The sequence below is a fragment of the Mastigoproctus giganteus genome, chromosome 7 (genome assembly GCF_048544385.1).
Source record: "Mastigoproctus giganteus isolate SK-2022 chromosome 7, ASM4854438v1, whole genome shotgun sequence".
Taxonomy (NCBI): domain Eukaryota; kingdom Metazoa; phylum Arthropoda; class Arachnida; order Uropygi; family Thelyphonidae; genus Mastigoproctus; species Mastigoproctus giganteus.
In genome coordinates this window covers 175,452,010-175,464,111 of record NC_143581.1, presented here as the reverse complement: position 1 = coordinate 175,464,111, position 12,102 = coordinate 175,452,010, and the positions used below count along the sequence as shown (strand labels likewise).

Here is a 12,102-nt window from a genome sequence, read left to right as displayed (position 1 = left end):
TGCCAGATAGCAGAAGCACACTCAGTAAAGGCTTCGATTTCAATAAGTAGAGCAGTTTCTTGGCATCAAGCAATTGGTTTAAGTTATGTTTTAAGCAATAAAGAAATTTTACATTTCCTGCAACGAAAATGAGATAAGATGAATAATACTGTCAAATTGTACTGCTATGGACTATATTTAAAGGAGAGCTTGTGTTACAATTGGTAAAGATTAGCTAGAGGCAAAGTAAAGCACAGCTAAAGGGAATTAGGTTACATTGCATGATTGTTTAGGTTCATGTTATTTGCTTCTCACTGGCTTGGATTTTAGCAGTTGCTTAGCTTGGTTTAGCCATAATTAAACTTGGAGTGAGTCAAAATTCACATATTCATAAAACACTTTCAGCAGTAGTTATGAGAACTAATTTGTCAATCATATTATATACTTGATGCAATTACACCCAACCTAGGGCTTAACAGGCAACAAACAAACTCGAAGTATGTATTGCTAATGCAGACAGTCTTGGCTTTTCCTTGAAAATATTTTATTTTGACAGCTGAGGCATGCAGTTTAAGAGGAATTCAATGGAATTCATCACTTGCAGTAGAATGTATGTTTGGATACTCAGGCAAGTATATTCCAGTTCTTATGGTACTCTAGTTCATACAGTTTTGTCATGAAAACTGGCTGTACAAGTGTGTATTCATGGGCACATTTGATTACTGTTTGGGCTGAAAAAAAAAGGTGCCCGGGGTGGATGTGATCTATCCAATTATATTAAGGGAGTCAGCAAAACCTTAGCCATAATTATGAAAGCTTCCTTGGACTCAGTAGAGATCCCCATGGACTGGAGATGTAGAAATGTGTCCCCAGTTCACAAAGGGAGAATAAAGGGTAATGAGTAATTACAGAACTGTTAGCTTAACTTCTGTTCTGGGGAAAATACTGGAGTCACTGATTTAAGAAGTAAAGCAGGACTATCTAAACAGGAATTCAATTATATTGCAGTTATAGCATGGAATATTTTAAGGGGATTTGTTATGTCTGACCAATCTGACTGGATACTATGATGCAGTAATAAAGGAACTGAATGCAAAAATAATTTTGATATCATGTACTTGGATTTCAGGAAAGCTTTTGATACTGTTGCACATGGAAGATTGCTGTACAAATTGGAGCAGTGTGGCAATTACGGGCAAGTTACTGCTATGGATAAATGTATGGTTGATTGCGAGAAGACAGGAATGGTTATTAATGGAAAATTAATGAGACTTCTCTTCATGGACTAATGTTATTAGCAGAGTCCCCCAAGATTCAGTGCTAGGCTGATTGTTATTTTCTATATTTATTAATGATATTGATGAAGGTATATCAGGCTTAATGTTTAGGTTTGCAAATGATACAAAAGATGACAGGGTGGTTAGTGACAGTAAACAAGGTAAGCTACTGCAACAATGTCTAAAAGAATTAGACAGATGGGCTGAGAAATAGTAGTTGAAATTTAACATTGACAAATGCAAGGTACTGAATGTGGGTAGCATCAATCCCAGATTAAAATACCAACTGTGTGGTAATACACTCAGGGTAGTGGTAAAAGAAAAAGACATTGGAATAACTGTGCAATCAGACATGAAATTTTCTGAGCAGTGCAGACTACCTGCCAGAACAGCTCATGGGGTTTTGTCAATGATATACAGAAACTTTGCTAGCAGGGATAAGGAGGCGATTGCCCCATTGTACAAGGCAAGGATGTCGGTCAGCTAGAATGGGTGCAGAGAAGGGCAACAAGGGTGGTGAGGGGAACGAAAGGTTAGTCTTAACAAGACAAGCTTCAATTCTGAAAATTGCAGTGTTCTGAAAACTAGGCACCAGAAGGTGATTTGATTGAGGTTTTTAAGGATTTGAATGGATTGAGCAAGCTCAGTGCCTATGACATTCTTTCTCTTACTCAGACAATACACATGAGGGAGGCATATACCCAAATTGAGAAAGAATTGTTGCAGGATAGATGTGCGGAGGTTTGCTTTCAACCAGTGGGTAGTTCCATGTGTTGTCGTAGAAATGGACAGTATGCTTAAATTCAAGGAAGAACTAGACAAATTTTTAGCAGGGATGGGCAGGTGATGTGGGAAGTTTTCCGGCTGATGTTTTATAATAATAATCATCTGGCAAAACGTTTTTTGTTTAATATGTTATTCAATTCACTTTTAGGGTTGATGGCACAGGCCATCAATAGATGGTTCAGGAGAGTATGTGGAACTATGTACACTCATATGGACTGGTGTTAATAATGTTATCCTCTTTTAGTATTTTGAGAAGTGGTACACAAATTATAAAATAATATTAACCAAATATTTTTAAGAGATTCATTTCCCTTTTCCTCTATGAACTGTATGCATATCAAAGGGCTATAGAGCACATGAAGCAGTTTATCATCTATAAATATTACAGAATTTAACAGCTGTTCAGTCGGCAATTAAATCACTCGCAATATAGAATAGTTATAGAATCATGAAATATCAATGGAGTAAATGATGTATCATGTGTCAGCACAGGACAACGGTCTGCATAGTAATTCTGAGGAGTATCAATCTCTAGTTTCACCAACACATTAACCCTTACTAGTCACAATGGACTAAAGATTAATTAATGACCACTGGAAGTGTAGACAACTTGTACATGTTAATTCCTTGCACGTTATTTTCAAAAATCCACCTGTGATTTCCAGTCGGATGAAATGTAATTGCCCACTTCAATAACGATGTTTGTTTTTTTCCAATTACCTGTAATTTAAACATTTCAATACTTGAAGAGCAACAGCATGCAAAAATGTAACTGGAATTCAACACTTGTAATAAAATGTGATTGTAGATGATCCTGATTTACAAATAAAAGTGCATATTAGGGAATCTGAATTCGGAAGCACTAAAAATAAAAGGATTTTATAATTTTAGTAAAATATAAGTAAAGGAGGAACATCTTATTAATTGTACACATTATTGCCATTTTCTACCGGAATGAAATTCACTATAAGAAAACATCAAAACCTTTAAATATAGAGAAAGAATTACTATTCTATTGTCACCAGTTGAATTGCAAATAAGCAGCACTTGAGCTTTAGCAGTTATAATGATGTTTTGTTCGCAAGCCACTACCCTCTCTGCTGTTTCCAGGGGTTACTGCTGTATCATCAGAGATCGATCAGATACTGCAACAGAGCAGAATAGATAATCCACTGACTGAATATTAAACACAAGATGGAGAGATGTCATGAATGGTACCGAGAATTTTTACTTAAAACAAAAAAAGAGGTTAATAAGCTTCAATATAATTTTTTTGCTAAACACGAAACCGAAGATTATAAATATCTTCGTTTTGTAAATAGAAAAATAGCGTGGTTTGAAATTTCTGCGGAGACAACATGGGCCAAGAATCGTCAGTATACCGTGTGTAAGTTCTGGGATCGGTCTGCTTTTTCGGAAGAAAAACCAAAAAAAAATTATGAAAATGACTGACACAACCCTCGTCTGAGACTGACTAACTCAACCATGCGTGAAAAGGGCCCATAAAAGTTCCTGCGATCCCAACGGGAAGCATTTCTCAATTTCATCCGGTGAAAGAAATCGAACCCAGGTCTTTTACAAGCAGTTGCGAGGGCAAAATAAGGGAGATGTCCTCCGAAATGTACTGATATATCGACAGAACAGTTGATGCAGATATACTTTTTTTATTATTATTCCTTGTTTGTGGTTTAAAATTACGTTCAAAAATCATTTCACATTCATTATAAAGGTATAAATTTAAATTTTACTATAGAAATTTTTAACAATTTATACATTAAGTTATTTTAGATATACATATATATATATATATATATATATAAACTAACCTATAAATTCAGACGGCTTTCCTTGCAGTCAACGCCATTCTTAGGAGTGGATGCTGCCCTTTTAGATAACGACGGAAATGAGATCGAAGGAGCTGGTAAAGGATATTTAGTAAGTTGGATATTTACTAACTTTATTGGGTTTCCATAAGAAAATTAAAAATTGAATTTATAATTATAAACTGATTCGCTATCAAAATACTAGAGAACTTGCCTAATAATAAACAGATCCACCTTTAGTGGTCACGAGTCATCAATATTCTAGACAGGATCAGGTTAAATTCGGTTAGACTAGATGTGTATGTTAAGTACCAAATTTGTAAAATAATAAGAGGAGTTTACCTCAATATAGTACGTAGAACACTTCCGTATGATACCCTCCAGAAATTAAAACGGAAAAAACGAAAAAATCGACAACTTACCGGTACATTAGAGTAAAATATAAATAATTAAAAAACCAATTTAGCACAATTCAAATCAATTTAAAACAATTAAAAATCAAATTAACGCAATTAAAAGAATCTAACGAAAATATTCAAACCGATTGCGTTAATTTGATTTTAATTGTTTTTTATTGGTTTTTTAATTATTTATATTTTACTCTAATGTACCGGTAACTTGTCGATTTTCCCGTTTTAATTTCTGGAGGGTATCATACGGAAGTGTTCTACGTACTATATTGAGGTAAATTCCTCTTATTATTTTACAAATATTATTATCAACGTAGATCGTATTGAGTATTACAGCTCTGATTCATACTATCTAGTTAACTACCAAAGCAACTAAGGCTATGCAGGCGTCAATATATTATCTTTGTAAGCTGATTGAATTCTGTGGTCGATTTTTAAACGCAAGTTCTCAGGTTAAAAACTTTTTTCTTTTTTTTTTTTTTTTTTTGGTAGTTATTGGCGCATCGGCTTCTGTGGCCATAATGCACCTCCCAAGGTTTTTGTAGTACTTTGATCCAAGCCCGAGGCGGGATTCGAACCCGCGACCTTTGGGTTGCCAGGCAGGCGCTTTACCCACCCGGCTAGCCCGGTCGGCTTAAAAACTCATACAAGTCCCACCTGAGACCGACGAACTCAGCACAGTGTGTAAAACGCGCATAAAAATTCCTCGCGTCATTGTCGGGATGCGAACCAGGTATTTTCAACTAGGTGTACGAAGGACAGGTTTATCAGGCAAGATTGCCTCAGTGATCAATGATGACAACGGCAATCCTGTGCGGTACGGATTCGACTAGGTGTGCATAAGTGCCGCTAGTGATATTCCATTCCTGTTCGAGAATGATATTTAGATCTGTCTGAGTCGTTTGTTATTGACACCGATCTCCGATGCGTTGTTATAGATGAACCTAGATCCTATACCCGGCGAATGAAAGATGCTACATATCGCTACAGAATTCCGCATAGTTTGAACAGTCCATCATTGGCTGGGTACAACGTAAGCGTTACTGCTTGAACCTCCTATAGAATATCGAGAGGACTTATAAAGTACCACGAAAACACCACTAGGCAACACAGAAGGAAAAATGCATTCGGGATACAGTACATTTGTTCTTGCGGTTTTCTCCACATCACCACGAGTCCGTGTGAAAGAATGTACTCGTGTAATAAGCTATAATAAGCATATCAGACAAATTACCTGTTTGCAGTGATGAGTGGAGCACTGCAAACAGTTAATTCCTGTTTGCATTGATCAGTGCCGCCATCTCTGAACCCACTCCAACAGATTCATCTCATCCACTTAATTAAACGGCAAACTTGTGGATTGCCGCAGGGCCGGATTTCCTAATAGGCACAGTGCCTAGGGCCTACGAAGGAAGGGAAAAATTAAAAAAAACAAACAAACAAAAAAAACGCTTCACTGTGACTAACGAAAAACGAGCTGAGAAAACATATGCACAATCGACTCTACGAGCTTCAATTCAATACGCATACGCTATCTAGCGACTGTTCTCGAAACTAGAAGAATCGAAGTGATGGTCGCTCCGTCAATTGAGGTGGTTTATCAATTATTATAGTTGAAACTTGAGTCACGTTAATTGACGTTATTCGCAGTCAAAGTGTTAAAATAGAAGAAGAATTTTACCTCCATTTTTTAAGCACATTTCGGAATAAAATTGGCCTACGAACACCAAAATGCAGCCCTGATTGCCGTACAGCTGCGTATACTGCCTGTCCTGAGCTCAACTGCGTGCTGTTTCTGGATGGTCTTCTGCATAATACTGTTTTCTGACTTTTGTGTAAATGTAAGACCAGGCATCTACTTTCCTGGTAGTGGGCCACCTTTTTCCAGCTGGAGACTTTTATTTCTGGTGGCTTGTCTAGTCTCACAGGTTGCTAAGTAAATACTCTAAACCTATAGCAAATCAGTGACACGCACAAGAAAATATACGGCATGCGGTCACCCATGAATAGTTTATATTATAAAAAAAAGTTTTTTTAAATTTATTTTAAGACAAATTTGTTTTATGGATCTGTCAGCCACATCTAGTGATGAAAACCGCAACTGTAATTGTGAGAATTATACAGCAACGAACTCCTCATTTTCAAGAAATTTTCAAGTGTTGTTACTTTTTTTTCATAATAATTAATAAAGACTACTTAAACAGTTTCGATATGAGAAACAGAAGAAAGAAACAAAAATACGGACAAACTTGAAGCTATTAGAATCTGAGCAGAAAAAAGTTTGAAATAGAAGTAGAAAGCCAGGGAAAGGTGGCCATTATTTATTATATAGTATTCGTATATAATTTTAAGAAAATTTTTTAAAAATATATAAAAATAAATTATGAATAAGTTCCATTTCATTTGGTAGAAAAAGTCCCAGTCACTATTACCACTAAAGGGTTCATTGTAGATCCTATGGCAGGATGGTGATTGCCATTTGCTACACGTTATTTGGAAAGGTCTGGATTCAAATCTTATTGAGTGATGTGATAAACTCTTTTAAGTTTTAAGCCAATCTGAAGTGGAGCTCCCCTCCCCCAGGATTTTTCTTTTTTTCCCTCCCAAGACCTTAACAGTAATCCAAAACAGCTCAATCCACTTCATTATAGAATACTGCATGGAAATGTGTTTTATCATGAAAGAAATCTCTTGCATCATCCTGATTGTCCCGTTTATTTTTATTTTTAGATCTTCATACAAGGTTACTTTCATGTAATTCCAAACCCGAAAATATAAAATACATATACCATCAGTTCTTTTTTTTTTTTATTTTCAGAAAAAAATGTTAAGCAAAGTTTCGGACCCCATCTCCTTCAAACCCATGCACGGTACTTCTAGTATTAATACTAACCAGTACCACTGCTAATACTAATATAATATAACACTTACACTGCCCTACCATTAATATCCGAACACCCTTCCATGGATGGGGAAACAGGTCCTATGCATGCAACATGTCACAGAACCTGCTATAAAGATGCAAACTGGGCTTCGAACAGACAATTGCAAAAGTGGGCATGAAAGATGACACGTTCAACAGAATTATCTCAACGGTTCGACAGACCTGATCACCTCAACAAATGCTAGACGCCGATTAACACGGTGTGAGGAGCGTGAATCCTGGACAGTAGAGCAATGGAAAAACGTCCTATGGGCAGACGAGTCGAGGTTTGCACTCTACCAATCTGATGGCCGTTCCTGGGTGTGGCGAATGCCAGGGGAACAGTTCCATCCTGATTGTATCCTCCCAACAATGAAGTTTGGTGGAAGCAGTGTCATGGTATGGGGCTCCTTTTGGTTTTTTGGCTTGGGCCCGTTAGTCGTTATCGACAAAACCACAAATGCTGTGCAATACCAGGACATTCTGGACAATTATGAACTTCCAACATTATGGCAATACTTCGGTGAAGGCCCATACCTGTATCAGCAAAACAACGCGTCATGCCACACTGCTCGGGTCGTAACAGTAGTTTGAGCACATGGGTGTGGAAAAGTTGGATTGGCCAGCCCAGAGTTTCGATCTGAACCTTATCGAGAATATTTGGGATGTACTGAATCGTCGGGATGTATTGCACCGAACTGGTGGCTGCGTTAAAGGCCAAGTGGAGGAACATATCACCTGACATTTACAAAAAGCTGGTTGGAGTATGCCGCGAAGACCAGGCGTCATAAAAGCAAAAGGTTTCAGCACAAAATATTAAATGACACAATAAAAGCTCTCTTTTTTTTTTTTTTTTTTTTTTGTCTAAAGACAGGTGTCCGGATATTAATGGTAGGGCAGTGTATAATATAATATAATTCTAACACTAGGCGATAGAAGACTCGCAACTGGTGCAATACTGCCCCTTTGCTTAATGGAAGCTTGAAGTGGTGAAATCCATGACTAGTCTTCAGAGCAAAGTTTCCGGCATCCCCCAGCCCATGCACGATGCTAAGTGCTATAGGTTTTGATAACCTTTCATGTTTAGGATTTTCATTAAAAAAAAAAATAATAATAAGTAACTTCGCAGTTTTTTTTTTATTTATTATTATTTTTTTTTTATGGCACGCGAAAACGGTTACTGTACTTTCGTTTCAGCTTATTTATAGCACGCAAGACGAAAAAGGATCGCCATCGCTGGCCCAGGAATTTTTTTTTTTATTATTATTTTATTTTAAGAGAGAGAGAGAGAGAGAGAGAGAATGTTTATCTGTTAAGATAAAACTTTATAATTCTCTCAGGCTGATATAAAGTGTCCATCTGTAGTAACACAACTTGGTGCAATATAGTGAATAAAACTTGTCGTTTAACACTGCTGGGAAATGATATGATAAAAGTTATGTATTTTAGGTATTTAAAAAGCCTTGGCCTGCCATAATGAGAACAGTCTACGGAAACCATAAGCGATATGAAGAAACTTATTTTAAAAAATTCCAAGGTTACTATTTCACAGGCGATGGTAAGTACAAGGTTTCCCCCCTTGTTTCACTAATAGAATTATAATTATTAGCCACTTGGCATTGTTAATAATTTATAATTTATTTCTTTAATATTTAAGATGTAATAATATAATTTCTAATATTGTATACTTTCTTTACTATTTTTAATTTAAATTTTTTGTAAATTTTTATTTACTTCAGGAGTGCACAACATATTTAAACAACAAAGCAAATTCAGAAACCTCATAATTTGACGATCCGGGTGTCAGGGAAAAAAATAAATAAAAATATTGGTATTGGTATTTTTCGGCACAAGGGCAACTAGGGCCAAATTGTGCCTGTTCCTATGACATGTTTTTATATAAAATTTCGTTCCAGTTTGTAATCATAGAAAATCATATATTTGTATTTGCTTCAAAAAGGTAAATAATTCATTTAAATTCGCATTGTTTCCAATAATATGGGCAAGTGATAAAGAGGCTCTTTCAGTTGTGACAGTGAAGGGAAACTATTTTTTCGGAAATAGGAATACTGCTTACAATCTAAGAGTATATGCTTGACGGTAAGTGGTAAAGCACAATGAATGCATTGAGGTGGGCCATCCTGCTTGAGTAGATACATATGGGTTGGATGTGTATGCCCTATGCGTAATCTTGCTAGCACAACCTCTTCTTGTCTGTTTTGCCTGAAGCTAGATTTCCATAGTGCTGGTTCCTCTTTGATTTCGAGCAATTTGTTGTTCGTTTGTGACCTCCAGATTTCAGACCACTGAATTGTATAGATTTCTTTAATGCGCTTCAAATAATCTATGTATGGTACTTGGTAATGTAATGGTATTGTACATATTGGTTGTTTGGCTGCCTGATCTGCTCTCTCATTACCTGGGATACCAGAGTGCCCTGGAATCCAGCAAAATAGCACTGCATGATTCTTACTTCGTAGGTGGTTTCAGCAGGAAAAAATTTGTTTTATGATGGGGTGCGATACTGAAAGTTTATTGTCCAATGCGGACACTGCACTCATGGAATCTGTGTATATTATACTGCTAGTATTGTGGGAAGTGTTTATATTTTCTAGGGTTAATTTTATTGCGTATAATTCTGCAGTGTAACTGCTACACTCAACTGGTAATGATACAGAAAGTGTAAAAGAGGAAAAGACAGCTGCAGCACTAACAGAAGAGTCTGTTTTCGAACCATCTGTGTATATTATACAGCGTTGAACATTGTTGAGGGCATGGCCTTTATGTAGCTGTTTAATACTTTCATCTGACAGGGATTTCTTTCCCCATTGCTGAAAATAGTTATCACAGTGAGGGAGAGTTACAGACCAGGGTGGATCAGGTACATCATTCTCCTCAAGCATATTGTCAAAGTTTATGTCCCAAGCATGTATCAATTCTTTTAATCAAATACCAGTGGGTCTATTTTCTGTAACTTTGTTGTTGTAGAACGTGATCCAATCAGGGTTGAGAAGCAATGATCGAACAGGATGGGCTGGAAGGCTTTGAATTTTGGCTGCATAATTTAGGAGCAGCATTTTCCTTCTAAGGTGAAGTGGAGGTTCATACGCCTCTACATACAGACTCTGGACAGGGGATGTTCTAAACGCTCCTAGCGAAGTACGAAGGGCACTATGTTGGATGGTGTTCAGTCTGGTTAGTTCACTTTCCCTAGCAGAGTCGTAGACAACAGCTCCATAATCTAATCGGGACCTGATAAGAGCACGATACAGATGTAGGAGAGAATATCTATCGGCACCCCATTTCATGGCAGAAATGGACCGAAGAATATTTAGTTTCTTTAAGCATACAGTTCGGAGATATGTTATGTGAGAAACAAATTAAGTTTGGTGTCCAACATTAAACCTAGGAAACGAAGATTACTGGTGAGTGGTAACAGGCTGTTCTTTAGCCGAAGTTCCGGTTCCGGGTGCAGCTTGCGTTTTTTGCAGAAGTGAATTGCAACAATTTTTTGTTCTGTCATACGATAACCATTCTGCTGTGTCCATATTTCTAGCTTATTTATGGAGGGTTGCAGCTGCCTTTCAATAGTATGAATATTTTTTGAACTGCAAGATAGAGTGAGATCATCAGCATACATATATAATTCGACAGTATTGGGAATGTTGTGGGTTATAGTGTTTAGCCTAAGTGAAAAAAGAGTGGCGCTAAGTATTGACCCTTGTGGGACACCTTCTTCTTTGGTATAAATACGAGAAAGTACTGTTTGATAACGAACCTGAAAAGTTCTGTTTTGGAGAAAGTTTTGAATGAATTTCGGTAAATGTCCCCGCAATCCTAGGGAATAAAGTTCTCGCAATATGCCATACCTCCAGGTTGTGTCAAAAGCCTTTTCAATGTCCAAACTTACCAGTACAAGGTGTTCAATTTTCACAAAAGCATAACAAAAAAAAAATAATAAATAAATAAATATATATATATATATATATATATATATATATATATATATATATACTGTATATAATATTCTATTGAAACTTTTAATGGTAATTTGGAAACAATTTTAATAGTGATTTATTGAAATAAATTAATAAAAGTTTAAATTTTAAAATAATAAAATTAATAATTAAATTAATAAATAACAACGATGACATATAAACCGATGCATAACATGAAGTGCTTATACATGGGCGAAATGTTGTTGTTTCAATGACATACTCCCCTCAACGATTTTTTCCGTAACTTTTATCAATCCTAGCCATTTCCTTTTTAATTAATTTTAATTTCCGCACTTCATTTAGATCAGGTAATTTTATCTAAATCTGGTAAGAATTTGTGACGCTGTCCCTCTAGACGTTGGCGTAGTAAGAAAATTTCCCACTCTCAGTGAAATATTGTCCCATGCTAATTTAATTGCAATATAGAGACTTCTTACATAGTTCCAAGATAAATATTTGAAAAAATTATCTGATAAAGTTAAGGAATATGCAATATTGTTTGTAATATTTGTGTTATAATGTATTTATATGCACTAACGACTACAATGGGACACAATATGCCATTGCATATAATCCGAAGTCTATTAATCAGTGAGCAGCAAGTTAGCAACATTGCTAGATAAACAGCATCTCTATGGTTCAACTGCAGAAAATAATTTCCATTTACATAAATATCTAAACCAATAACTATTAACTATTCATTATATTAATTATTATTATTATATAAAATAATCATAATATTATAATGCAGTATTGTAATAATTATAATAATATTATTATTATTATTAACCATTTATACCTGAACTATGTTCAGAATGATCAACTACAATATTTCAGTGTTGATATTTATACTGTAATCAACGTGAGAGATCATTCAATATAAATCATAAAAATATTGCTTTTTTT

General features: G+C 35.8%; 1 protein-coding gene across 1 annotated transcript in view; it reads left to right on the top strand.

Annotated features, from left to right (window-relative positions):
- Positions 1–12,102, top strand: part of LOC150083348 (acetyl-coenzyme A synthetase, cytoplasmic-like) — a 128,419-nt gene that overhangs the window by 105,055 nt on the left and 11,262 nt on the right. The window contains exons 12-13 of the mRNA XM_090378482.1: positions 3,897–3,977; positions 8,648–8,756. Of these exons, the coding sequence (XP_090234608.1) occupies positions 3,897–3,977; positions 8,648–8,756 (190 nt within the window). The remainder of the gene's footprint in view (positions 1–3,896; positions 3,978–8,647; positions 8,757–12,102) is intronic.